Source organism: Poeciliopsis prolifica, unplaced genomic scaffold (assembly GCF_027474105.1).
Source record: "Poeciliopsis prolifica strain line A6 unplaced genomic scaffold, Auburn_PproV2 SCAFFOLD086, whole genome shotgun sequence".
In the NCBI taxonomy this organism is placed as follows: domain Eukaryota; kingdom Metazoa; phylum Chordata; class Actinopteri; order Cyprinodontiformes; family Poeciliidae; genus Poeciliopsis; species Poeciliopsis prolifica.
The window spans coordinates 270,486-284,396 of NW_026562461.1; the positions used below are offsets into that span (position 1 = coordinate 270,486).

General features: G+C 37.3%; 1 protein-coding gene across 2 annotated transcripts; it reads left to right on the plus strand.

Moving 5' to 3' along the window:
* The first annotated feature begins 2,030 nt into the window (after positions 1–2,030).
* On the plus strand, positions 2,031–13,574 carry hdgfl3 (HDGF like 3). 2 transcript variants are annotated; one of them, XM_055022476.1, is made up of 6 exons: positions 2,031–2,330; positions 3,432–3,508; positions 8,732–8,870; positions 9,080–9,238; positions 11,227–11,361; positions 13,275–13,574. In XM_055022476.1, the coding sequence occupies exons 1-6, from the start codon at positions 2,247–2,249 to the stop codon at positions 13,299–13,301; spliced, it is 621 nt and encodes a 206-aa protein (XP_054878451.1). In that variant the 5' UTR covers positions 2,031–2,246; the 3' UTR covers positions 13,302–13,574. The 2 variants fall into 2 exon arrangements, with proteins under 2 accessions (XP_054878451.1, XP_054878452.1); XM_055022477.1 differs by having other exon boundaries at positions 11,230–11,361.
* Positions 13,575–13,911: the final 337 nt, after the last annotated feature.

Consider the following 13,911-nt stretch of genomic DNA (forward strand, 5'->3'; position numbering starts at 1 on the left):
CATTTTCAGCAACAAGGCAATACAAAGTGCTTTACAGGAATTAAAAGAAAATACAAACAAAATAACAAACCAAAAGAAAAAGCAAAAGAAGAAAAATAATCTAATGTTGATCTAAAGTATGTAAATTAGGTGTTCCTGTTCAGAGTTGCTAGATAAATATCCTCTGGTCTAAATCCATGTCTGGGTTGGAAGAACAGAAGTCTCAAAAGAAGTCTAATAATGTTGATCCCATTTAACTAGATACTCTATTCAGGGTTGCTAGATAATTATAAGTCGATAAACTCTGGTCTAATTCCATTTCTGGGTTGGAGGGATAGGAGTCTAAAATTTAGGTAAGGTCGTTTTTCTGGATTCTACGTTCGTTCTAATTTCTGTTCTGGGTTTCTAAATAAGTGTAAGTACGTATCCTCTGAGCTGTATACTGTCAGAACAGTAGACAGCATGAAGGCAGGTAAAGCACCAGGGGCTGATGACCTCCCAATTAACTTAATTATTTACTTACAGGTCTAATAGATATCATTGTGGAGGCATTTCAAAGTAAAAGTTTCCCCAAATTCCTAACATGTGATGACATTGCTCCTAGGAAAACTGGAAAAAGCCAAACAAATGTGAAACCATTAGGTCTTAAAATCCTGTCTGAAGCTGCCAACAGGAGAATTGATGCCCAGCATGATATAGAGATAATGTATCCATAACATCACATTTAGGAGCCTGTTTAGACATTTAAGCTTTGTTCAAAGTAAAGGTATCTAATTGGAATTCAATGTGTTATAAAATCATCAGATATTTGGTTCATACAAGTAGAATAACAAATTTTCATTCTAATTTAAAATAATTAGTAATGTCATATAATATGAGAGAAAATAATGCAGAAATATCTTTGTTAACTATGTGAGGGAAGTTTTCTTGCATAATGTAAAATAATTATTGGGAAGAAACTTTCTTTACCTCAACTAATGTAATTTGAGCAGTTAATATTACAAGAAATGTAAGAAATAATATTATGTTGTTTTATCTTAATTGTGCTTTTGAAGGTGGAGGAAACATGTTTTGCATTAATTGTAACTGCATTAATTAACTCTGCAGTAATTGAACCTAGTGCTACAGACTGACGACTTGTCCAGGGTGTCCAGAAAATGGATGGATGGATGGATTAAAGTGAATTTCCCTTACTTTAATTCTGTCTTTGATTTGATCACTTTGTCCTGATCTGAAGGTATGAAAAACATTCAATAAAAGAGCTGATTAATGCAGCATGTCTTTCAGCAGTCTGATGAGGAGATGGAGGTCAGGCCTGCCTGTTCATGTCTGGAGGTAGAAACTCCAGAATTATGAACAGAAAAGCTTGTTGTAACCCCTCCTGTGGCTTGAAATGCCATAGAAAACACATATAACTTTTCACAAAGGCCTAATTAATCTATGGCAGTTACACACCACATTTTTATATGAGTTGACTTTTAAAACTCACATTATTAATGCCAGTGCTGAGTAACTTTAATAGCATTAAAGGTGTTCCTCCTTAGTGTTTTATAACAAAAACCAAGACAAATTTATTAGCTATCGACATAGAATAATAACAAATCTAAAAAAGTTGTTGTTTGTTTCAAACATCAGCACATATGAGGACTATTGTGTACTTATGAAGTTTTACGCCAAATTATTTAACTTAAGATTTGTTTTAATAACCAATGTTCTCTGTGCGTTGCTACCAAATTAAGTGTATATGAAGTGATTTGCCTTTATGGTAAATCACTTCATTTACCATGAACTGATTCTAAAATCACTTCATGATAAATAAACAAATAAATAAATAAATAATAGATGTAAGAGGGAATATAATTTATAACCTTGAGGAACTAAAAGATCGATTTACTACTGCAGATATTTCGTCATATTTTTGAAAAAAAAAAATTTGCAACACGCACACAAAAAAGAACAACAGGAGAGGAAATTAAATATTTATTTTTACCGGAAATAAAATTGTCATTAATATGACACATTTTGCTTTTCTTACCGGATCCGTACTCCAATCTAAGCCATTCTCAATTACATTTACTCTTGACTTTGTGCGTAAGAGAAAAGGTCTATTATGGGTCCCATTTTCTGCATTATTTATTTATTTATTTTCATGTAAACTGCAGCCTTCATATAAAAACTTGATGATTGAAATTTCAGACCAGCGGTTAGGGCCCAGTTAGCGGTGATCAGGATTATCCAGTTCGCCCAAACCTCCAATCTTCAGCGACATGGCTCGACCACGACCGCGGGAATACAAGGCAGGAGATCTGGTTTTCGCAAAGATGAAGGGATACCCGCACTGGCCAGCGAGGGTGAGTCTGTGCTGCAGCCGGGCTGACAGCGCTGGGAGGCGGCGGGGTTTCCACAGAGCGGCCGCTGACTGCGCGGTCCTCAGCAGGATGGACTGCGCTGCTGGAGCAGGTTCTCCGGTACCGTCAGTCTGTCTGCTGGCAGCTGCTGATGACGGCTGGAGAGGAAAACCGAACATTTGTCGGCACCATTTTCCCTGCGAATATGTTAGTGAAGACAACATTTTTAGATAGGCTATTTCAACAAAAGAGAGGAGAAAGCTTGAATAGTATTCCAGAATATGAGGCACTTGACCTGTAGTTATCTTAGCACAAGTAACTACAGGTCTGTTGTAACAATGTTAAACGATGCACTTCATTTTTCGGTAAAACCTGCAGGACACATAATGACTGTCCTGCAGCAGCACAGACACATTCATTAGGTCTTTCATGTCATTATAGCGACTACTGTTAAGGTTGCCTTCAAATAGTAGTTTCCCACTTTCTTTCTTTTCTTTTCTTTTTTTTTTTAACACATAAGAAAAAAACATTTTGCGAACAACGTGTCTGCAGGAGATGGACAGCAGGTAACTGCTCTCCTTGGGGAATCTTAGAGGAGAGAGTATGAGGTTTATGGGTTCAAATTTGATCTAAATAGCGTAAAACGAAAAGAGAAAAACACTTTATAAATTCAACTCAACAGTAGAAAACTAAGAAATACAACAAAAAACAAACAAAACAGAATGTTACTGCTGAACAACTTAATGAAAGCAAATATACAATTACTGTACTGAAAGTAATTGTATGCTTAGGTTTTATTAATTGCTATAAAATGTTTAGAGGTTTTTTTTTTCTGAAGACATTATGACTTGTATTTCTTAAAATAGATATTAGCAATTGAACTCTGGAAACTGGTAACCATTAAGTTCAGTTTCCACACTTTTCCATATCGTTCTAGCTGTGCACTTTGTGCTGTCCTGGTAAAGACAGCTGCTGCTTGGAATAACTGTACAGCTAATTATCATATTAAATAATAAAATATAGTAAAACTATTTATAGTCTGTAAATAAAATTCTGTCTTGTGTAATGTACATTTAGGACTTTTTTCTCTCTTCCGTCATTCAGATTGATGAGCTTCCAGAAGGAGCGGTCAAACCTCCTGCCAACAAATACCCAATCTTCTTCTTTGGGACACATGAAACGTATGCAGATTTATTTGTTTGGTTTCAAACAGGAAAACTGCTGTCATACTTAATGTGCTTTATATTTAACTTTCATCAGGTGTCACATATATAGTTTGACATTCTGCTTATTTGCTATTTCTATATATTGTTTTTCTCATATTCTTTGTCTTTGTACTGTTTTCACACACAAGCTTACACAAACACAATCATTTAATATTCATAATTCAGCGTTTAACCTACAAGTGATTACATACTGAATTAATTTCACCGTCTCAGTATGAAGTAGTTCTCATTTATTAATATTTTCATATGATTAAAAGTTTTTAATAAGATATAGATCATGACTCATTTATCAGTTAGCATACTGACTTAGTATTTCCTTGAGTTAATTTCTTTCCTATTCTTCTTGCTCTCACAAAAGACTTTTAAATGTGGCCAAACTATGAAAAGAGGTCTTCTCACTCACATATTTTCATATTATTTAGTTGTCAAATCAAAGGCAGTCCATTTTAATTACAACATGTTTTAGCGATTATACCTGAGGGAATAATTTGTTAGCTGATGGTTCGGTTGAAATGAACTATGGTGCGGTTTGGTATATGTGAATGCCAAGCGGGCCATAGAACACTAGAAAAGATAGAAGGGGACTATAACCCAGGGCATTCTGGGTATTCTATCAAAACAACCATGCAAGTCTAACACTAGACTAGAGGGAGAAAAGTTGGTCTTTTGCCAACTTTAGACAAAAGAGAAATCCTTTGATTGCTAAATTCTGTCACCAATCTGTTAGTGTTTATGTAACATAGTTAATATTGTACAGAATTTCACTTGTCTTGTTACATTTACGTTTCACAAAGAAGAAAGCTGTATTGTGTCTTTTTCTGAGGTTTTTCTGTGGTTTCCTTCATTGGTTTTTGATACATCTCCACTATGGGCAAGGGAGGTAATAGATTGCTGAATGGGATGAGTCTGTTTGTCACAGTGCAGCATGAAAGAGAACTGCACCAGCTGAAAATGTAACAAATGTTGCAATTTTGGTCCCCAATCAAACCAGGTTTACGTAAGTGTGTAACAGTTGTACCAATAATATTGAAGTTATAACAGCACAAATACGTGTAACAGAAATATAGCTATCATGACTTGCAAGTGTGCTTTACTTTTTGCCTCGCCCCCCTCCTTTCTATTCTATCAGAGCAATAATTGTTGCCCATATAGGCAACAATTTCCACATATCACTGCATATGGGAGTTACATCAGTTTGAAACATTCTAGGCAATATAGTTGATTTAAATTCTAATATAATCCAATTTAGTTGTTTATAGACTGACAAAAATTATGCATGTCAGTTAAAGCTAACCATTTGCAAATAATAAGATAAAAAAAATTGCACAAAATGGCTACTTTGTTCCACAAAAGCCTGTAGAGCAGGGGTGCTCAATACGTTGATCGATTGCGGGAAGGTTTTGAGTCGATCTCGGCAGCAGGTGACAAACTGAAGACTGTTAGGACGCTGAGACCAGAACTTCCTCTTCTGACAGGCTAATCGAAAATATTCACTAAAAATATTCCAAAACGTTTGTAACTTCATTAAAGAGTAATATTGTTTTTAAATCAACAAAACGTGTTAAAATTAATAATCAGTAATTATTATTTCAAAAAGGTGTTGAGCAATTCAGTGCGTTTTGGTTCCATTAACAAAAACAAAGAGGCGACTCAAAGACCAACTAACTAGCAGATCAGGAGTTTAAATTAGCTAATCAACCACAGCTGTGTTCATGACAGGCTTATTAATAATGGAGAAATAAATATTAAGACTGGAAACCTGATATCATAACTGACTGAATGTTTTTAAAGTAATCTCTGCTTGGCTTGCGGAGTGCAGGAGGTTGCCGTGGCAACAGGTGTGCTTAACGACAAAGAGAGAGAGTAAAAAGGTGTGAGTGGTTTTGAGTTGATCGCCTGTTCAGGTTTTCACCTTTGTTGACCATTGCCGTGGTTCATCACAGCTGCTTTAGTTTCTGACCGATCAATAAACGACAAACTTGGACTAATTATCTCGTTCATTTACAGTAAATGTGTCATAACAAACATCAAATAGGACAAATATATTTGATTAAGTTTTAACAAACAAATGGCTTCCACCACGATAATTATGTGAAATTAAATTAATTATATCCCAAATTCAGGAGATTTGCCTTTACCTCTGCAGAGCTCTTTGGTTCCTCCTATCAGTCTGTAGTTTCTCATATTGACGTCATCAAATCAAATTTCAGAGCTACAATGACTGACTGACACCTGCTGGCCTCAGGTTTGCAACCAGCTTCTGACTGAGAAACCAGTAACCTGCTCCCAGTGTCAGAATCTCACTGAGGAAGAAACTGCATTAGGTTTTCATCACTTTATCATTTCTGATATAACTGATGAATATTTGTATAGAAAATGAGTCAATAGGGTTTAATTTACAATTTCTATGTCTTCGTGTCATGAGGTGAGAGAAAAAGTTGATATTGGTCTCAAAATGTTTGAGCTCCCCTGATGTAGGGTTTTCATAATGCGGCCCAGATTCCAGAGGAGTTTTTTTTAGGGGAGCACAGTAAACAACCATTTACTTTAACATAAATATATAAGCAAACCTTTATGTAACCTTTCAAACAAACCTTATAACAAAATAAGTAAGGATGTATACAGTAACATGTTTAAAATGTTGAGTAAAACGACAAACTTTTAATCATACATCTAAAAATGTATGCAACATTTTTGGATGTATGTTGCATACATCTAAAAATCTAATGTTTCTAATCTCTGAAGTCTGTTTTTTTCTGTTGCAAAATTAATCTACTCAAGTAAGATTAGCAATAATATTACTCAAGTAAAAGCAAAAAGTGCAGTGCAGTACTACTTAGCTTTTTTTCCAAAACATTTTTCCAAGTAAATGTAACCATATTACCAACTTTTGAATATAGATAACATCTGTAGCCTATACTTGCTAACTAGCTTAACGTGACCAATTGGTATTATCAAGTCATAATTTAGTTAACATTATCTGCATCCAACAGCATTAATTAACTCGCTATGTTAGTTTGGGGGGAAAAAAAAACTAGCTAAATTCTTTGCCTTTTGCTGGTTTGCTGCCATACACATACGCAGCAGCAGCAGCAGCAGCAGCAGCATAGGCATACGCAGCATACGCATACGGAGCATACACACCATACGCATACGCAGCATACGCAGCATACACAGCATACGCAGCATACGCAGCATACACATATGCAGCATACGCATATGAAGCATATGCATATGCAGCATACGCAACGCAGCATTCGCACGCAGCATACGCACGCAGCATACGCACGCAGCATACGCACGCAGCATACGCACGCAGCATACGCAACATACGCAGCATACGCAACATACGCAGCATACGCAGCATACGCAACATACGCAGCATACGTAGCATACGCATACACAGCATACGCAGCAGCAGCACCATAAGCAGCAGCAGCAGCATACGCAGCAGCACACACAGCAGCATACGCATCATACACATCACATGCAGCAGCATCATACACAGCATACGCAGCAGCAGCACCATAAGCAGCAGCAGCAGCATACGCAGCAGCACACACAGCAGCATACGCATCATACACATCACATGCAGCAGCATCATACACAGCAGCATACGTAGCATACACATCACATGCAGCAGCATAATACGCAGCAGACGCAGCAGCATACGCAGTGGTCACTGCAGCAGCATACGCAGCAGCATAAGCAGCAGCATTATACACAGCAGCAGCAGCATACACAGCAGCAGCATACGCAGCAGCATACACAGCAGCAGCATACGCAGCAGCATACGCAGCAGCATAAGCACCAGCACCATACGCAGCAGCAGGAGAAGCAGCAGCATACGCAGCATCAGCAGCATACACAGCATACACAGCATCAGCAGCATACGCAGCAGCAGGACCATACACAGCAGCAGCATAATGCAGCAGCAGCATAATGCAGCAGCAGCATACGCAGCAGCATTCGCAGCAGCATTCGCAGCAGCAGCATACGGAGCAGCATACGCAGCAGCATTCACAGCAGCATTCGCAGCAGCATACACAGCAGCAGCAGCAGTATACACAGCAGCAGCATACGCAGCAGCATCATACGCAGCAGCAGCATATGCAGCATACGCAGCATACGCAGCAGCATACGCAGCAGCATACGCAGCAGCATACGCAGCAGCAGCAGTATACACAGCAGCAGCAGCATATGCAGCATACGCAGAATACGCAGCAGCATACGCAGCAGCATACGCAGCAGCACAAGCAGCAGCACAAGCAGCAGCAGCAGGTCTCCATTGCTGCTACACAGGTTTAAAACTGCCTTGAGCATCTTAGCGCTCATGTTGCCTTTAGAGGCATATCGAAAAAACACAACATGTTATGACATATTAACAGTGAATTAAATAGTTATGGTTGTCACAGCTGAAAAAAGTGCGGGGGACAGAGGGCACAGATATGGGAAGGGTGAGAGTTCCTACTGTATCAAATTAAGGTATGAATAACAGAAAGTTGTTCACGCTGAGATCTTGCCCCCCAATGTCCACCCATGCCACTGGGCCTGTCACCATGGCTCCAAGAGGCTTTTTTTTGTCAATACTGGATTTCATAATCCTCAGGGCTTTGGACTGATTGCTTTAATGCTTCTACTAGGCGTTGTGGAGGAATTAGCCCCCATCCACCAAATTTTTAACTGAATGAATCTCTTTTGGGAGCTGGATTAGATGAGATCAATCATATTCAATTAGAACAAAACATATACCACAGTGGTCACTGCAGACTTCACTCCGCCTAATGGGTAGGTCTTCGGAAGTTCTACAAGTTTCATACCTTTATGATAACATAAGGAAAACAAGGGGAAGTACTGAAAGTTTCAGGGGACACTGCATTGCGACTGGACCTTCAAGGTTACATGAAGAAAGTAGTTCTTTATAAACGTTTCTTTGTTCATATCTTAAGCTGAACCATAGCTTAATATATGATGCTAAGTAGGCCTGCACTCAGTACAAGTTCATTATTTAGATAAATATTAGCATAGCTAATTATAATATTCTACCTAAATTAAATACCGATTAAGGCAATCATTTGAACACCACATTAATTATTTGTACATATATACATTTACTCAGTACTCATATAGAGAGCAAACAATGCTTTCCAGCATGTCTTAATTCATTTTCCCTTTTAGTGCATTCTTAGGTCCAAAGGATCTTCTGCCCTACAAAGACTATAAAGACAAATTTGGCAAGTCAAACAAGAGAAAAGGTTTCAATGAAGGCTTGTGGGAGATTGAAAACAACCCTGGAGTCAAGTTCACAGGTTATCAGGTCAGTTGGCAGCTTGCATCACCTTTGATTCAAAGGAAAGACAGAAGAACTACAAAAGAGGGCTGCAAAGCAGAGCATGTTTAATGGTACAAATAAAGAACTGTTCAAAGCAGAGCATGTTTAATGGTACAAATAAAGAACTGTTCAAAGCAGAGCCTGTTTTTGTAAGAAAGGCAAACCTGTCGTAACCTATACTGTCTGACGTACAGGCCATGCAGCAACAGAGCTCATCAGAAACAGAAGAGGGAGGAAACACTGCCGATGGCAGCAGTGAGGGTGATGACGGCGACTCTGTTCAGGAAGAAGATAAGAAAAAGTTGAAGGATGACAAGACTGGATCCAAAAGAAAAAAAACACCGTCTTCTAAGGTATGACGTGGCAATAAGATGTAAATTAAACTGAAGTTGACTTTATAGCTGTGACCAGACACCATATTTAGCACTTGTGTTGTTTTATAAATAAATAAATAAGTAAAGCTTTCACCCATGGAGGTGAGCACAAAAGATTCTCTGCGGGCTGAACCCACTGTCTGCTAATGCACCGGCTAACCGGGAACTCAAACTTTATCACCGCAGACAGTCAGCATGCTGAGACATAAATGCACACGACACAAATAATGCTTTGTTCACGCAGAATTATTTTCACTGCACACTCAGGCGCACCTCTAAATGAGTTCACATTGAGCTGCTCGAGCAGAGCAAATACAATAGGTTCCTACCATGATGACTTCCATCAAGGTAGGATGGAAGTCATCCTGCAAAGACATCATCTTCCTCACAGCGGGTTTCATATAAATGTCCATATAGGTGAGCCATGTAAAAGCATGGTGAGTCGCCAGGCCTATTATACACTGGAGGAAATTCTGACCTCAGTTATTACAGTTTGGAAAGTGAAGAAATATAAATACTGTCAATGTGCTGAGAGCATCAACTCAAATGACTGAAAAGCAATTTACTGTGTAGCATGTGAGTTGTATAGATCATTGATAGGTTCTATAAAAATGTAACCCTGCGCCACCGTCACATCCAGGCATTTAAAAAAAAAAAAAACTGTTACTATTTACATTTTCCAAAATGTAACAATGATACAATATTTATTTTTGATGTCTTCATTTCTTGTCTTCATTAGCACTAAGTTATTTCTTTACAAATGCTGTATTCTTTATTATAGTCTGTCTTTTTAGGATTTATGGCCAAAAGTAAAAACAACCCTGTTAATTCTGCTGTAAATGGAAGCATAGCAGCAACAGTTGCCTAGCAACTGGTCTCCATTGTGCAGAGCACATGTGGTGCATTTGAAGGAATGTGATGCTTTTAGGAGCACTGCTCTCATCATATAATAAAATTTGAGTTCAGCTTTTTCCCTTAACAGATACAATAATTTGAATATGATTTACTCACGTTATTTTTGTCTGATAAAAATTTGTATTGTCATTAAAGCATGACTATAGAACACTGTATGGGGTGGGTGGGCGGGGAGGGGCGGGTGATTTCGTTCCCCATGGTTTTTGGCCTTCATTCACTGGAATGTCCCTATGAATTTTAACTCAGTGCTTTGTTGTAAGAGCCAATCTGTGACCTTTGACTGCTTGGTTAGACACTGCATTTGCTGTTTTTAAGTTTTCATGACAAGAAAAAAAAAAAAAGAAAAATGTTTCACATAAAATTTGAGTTTAGCTCAAGTTTTTGAACAAGAAACTTGTTCAGACTGATATGACAAGATCTAAGCAATGTAAATAAGCAATAAGAAAATCTTCAAAATAGACACATGAATATCTGGACTTTTACTTTCCCTGTTCTGTGTGGCAACTGGGAAACACCTACAACACTCAGGACATAGTCCCTAAGAAACACTGGCCTAGGATGTAGACAAATTACTGTGTAAAAAACAAAACAAAAACAAAAAAACTTAAAATGGAAAATTGGGTCTGTTTCTGTTCAGGTTGACAGCTGATATGAAATTAATGTTCCAGTTGCTGGTGTTTTACTGCGTGTTTAATTCTCAGATATTTATGAATGTATCTTTTCTTTCTTAACTTTACCATTGCTATTGGAATCTACTTAAGCACATAGACTCCTGTGATAGCACATGCAATATTAAATTATTTAATAATTCTATTCAGATCCATTAAACAGCTGAGTCATGACAGATATTATCTCAATGTAATTTACAAGACAAACTGATCAGAATTCAAAATAGAACTACATCGTCAATTCAAACATGTAGGATTGAATGATTCTCGTATATAAAAATTATCTTCTTATATAGGAAGCTGATTTAAAGTCACCGACATTCCAACTCAGTTTGACTTTTTGTTGAGAAACACGGCGGTAGATTATGATGTGTTTGTCTTTAGCAGCAATCCTCAAAATTGTCCAGGGTTTCATCTGAAGAGGATGACCAGGACAGGGATGGCAAAGATGAAGACCAAAAGAGTGACTCGGAGGGAGGAGACCACGACAACTTTATCCAAAAGACTACCGACGCTAAGGTAGTCTTTTGATTAACCTTAATGATTAGCACTTTTAAAAAAGATTTTAGTCTTTTTTAAACAAAGTATTAATCTAATCACCTGCAAATATTTGAGCTGCCAGTAGCTCTTTTTAAAAGCTCTTTTCAATCTTTGATCTGCATGTATTTTCCACTTCTTGGAAACTAGCTGAAAGTGAAGAGACAGAATGGCAGGTTAACCTGGTCCACTGCTGGTATGTGCTTCATTTTGGAATAGTCACAAAACTAATGTCCATGTGGTGACAGGATAAGCTGGGATTACAAATATATAAGGCAGTTATATAAAAGTCAATGACAGCAGTGGTGGCTTAAAAGTCCGAGTAAGAAGCAAAGAGGAAGTCCATTTGATTTACAGTCCTGCTCCATGTTCTGATAGCACACCCAGACCAGTTACCTTGGGTTTACCCAAACGTCCATCACAATGTTATTTTATTTTTCTGTTTTTTATAAGAATTTTATAAGAATACAGTAAGATGAGAGAAGGAGGAACAGACATGTGACCTTAATCAGGTCTTCAGCCTCTGCTTCCAGGGCACCCGCTCAAACCACAGTGGTTTTAAAAGTGAAATTATTTATGTACTGTTTTGAACTAAGTTAACCTCTGCAGGGGAGAAGCTTTTATGTCAAAATAGAAAATTCAATTAATGTGCATTATGTAATAATAATAACAACAACAACAATAATAATAAGAACATAATAATAATAATAATAATAATAATAATAATAATAATAATAATAATAATAATAACAGTGTTTCAGATTAACTAGATCTCTTAACTAATACTACTACTTTATTTGTTAAACAACACTAACTTTAACAAAGTGCTGTACAGATAAAAAATAAACACTCAAAATATGGAAAGGAAAAAAGACAACAATATAAAAAATAAAACAATAAAAAGTAATAAAAAACAACAAAGGTAAAAGTAAAAGTCTCAGCATTAAAAGCCAACATTAAAAATGTTTAAGAGGAGTTTTAAAAGTGAACAATAAGGAACACTTCTAATATGTAACTGCAAATTGTTCCATAATTTGGGAGCAGCAGCACTAAAAGCTCTGTCTCCTCTGAGCTTCAAGTGTTTACAGCTCCTGTTTTTTCAAAATATCATGAAACGTTTGTGGCTCCAAATGAGTTTTACTTTTCCAGAAGACAGAAATGGCTTCTCGCATTATAAAGGTTTTAGATTTGTGAACTAGGATCTGAAAGCCCTCAAGACTCTAGGCCTTGAGGGCCAATGTCTGCTTCGATGCCTGAGTCAAATAATGAGGTCATCAGCAGGACCCCGGAGAACTTGACTATATACTAAGGAAGTAATTCAGTTATTTGATTTAAGTGTTGGACCAGAGACACATCTAAAAGTTGATGACACTGACACAAATATTTTGGACTCAGTGTCATACAAAGACTCCGTTTCACTCACTGAGGCACACACAATGACAACAACAATAACACAATTACTGTGAATAAAAATCAAAGGTAGGGGAATTTGTGATATGGACTTAGATTCCAAACGGGACAAATGTGTTAAAGGGATTTTTTCCCTCTCCACTGATGCTACATGCATGCCGAGTATAAGCTGCAAAGTCAAAGCATGTTGCTACATGCTCATCCAGGAAGAGACAGTGCTGCATGTCAGTGAGTTGAAGGAATCTACGGGATTTCTTCAGGTGGAAACGTTTTACTCAATTTGAATTATAAACTTTGATGCATTGTTTGATTCCTAGGATCAAGTGGAATGTATGTATGATGTGATTGATTTGACTTTTTATTTAGGTAAAGTGCTTTGACATGACATTTTGTGAAAAATAGTTACAGAAATAAAGTCGACGGAATTGAATTAAAGTGAACTTTGTCATTTTATTGATGTTAAATATTTAATTTTGTCCATGCAGAACCAGCTGCTCATGGAAGAGCACTGAAGGAGAGAACATGCCAGCAAAATCCCTCTTTGTAGCGATGATGTTGGAGAATTGAATCAAGTACCTGGTTTGTCATGTTCAGCCATCACTGACTGCAATCATCACCTCCATCTCTCTGCTGGACTCTCATTTTGTATGTAAGAAAGTTGCACCATAAGAGCTTCCAGAATCCAACCTGAGAAGAAAATGAGGGCAAAACTGGGTTTTCCATTTGTCAGCACTAATAGCAGAGCTGTCAGAATTCAAATAAAGGCTTTTATTTTTTTCAACATATCTTGGAATACAATTGTTTATATTATTATGGTTGATTTTTACATTTACACAATTACATCTAATCTAGTCTTTGTGTTCACTAAGCCTTTCTTCAAATAAAAAAAACAGAATAGAGAAGAACTGCCACTGATTAAAAACAAATCAAGACTTCAATAAAGTGTACTATCTGAAGAATAAAGTAGGATTTTACTTTACTCACTTAAGAATTTCATGTGGGACACCTTTTGTCATATTCTTTTTTGGGTGGGTTTGGTTTTTTGGGAAGTGTTATGCGATCAGATACCTCAACGCTCAGCTGCCTGTCCATTCTAAAGCTTCCAGACTGAAGGATTCTGAC

Bases quoted from the DNA above. Each gene is read 5' to 3' on its own strand.
- hdgfl3 (XM_055022476.1), top strand. From the start codon at position 2,247: ATGGCTCGACCACGACCGCGGGAATACAAGGCAGGAGATCTGGTTTTC. The intron at 2,331-3,431 runs GTGAGTCTGTGC...TCCGTCATTCAG, and splicing joins ACCCGCACTGGCCAGCGAGG to ATTGATGAGCTTCCAGAAGG. The intron at 8,871-9,079 runs GTCAGTTGGCAG...TCTGACGTACAG, and splicing joins TCAAGTTCACAGGTTATCAG to GCCATGCAGCAACAGAGCTC.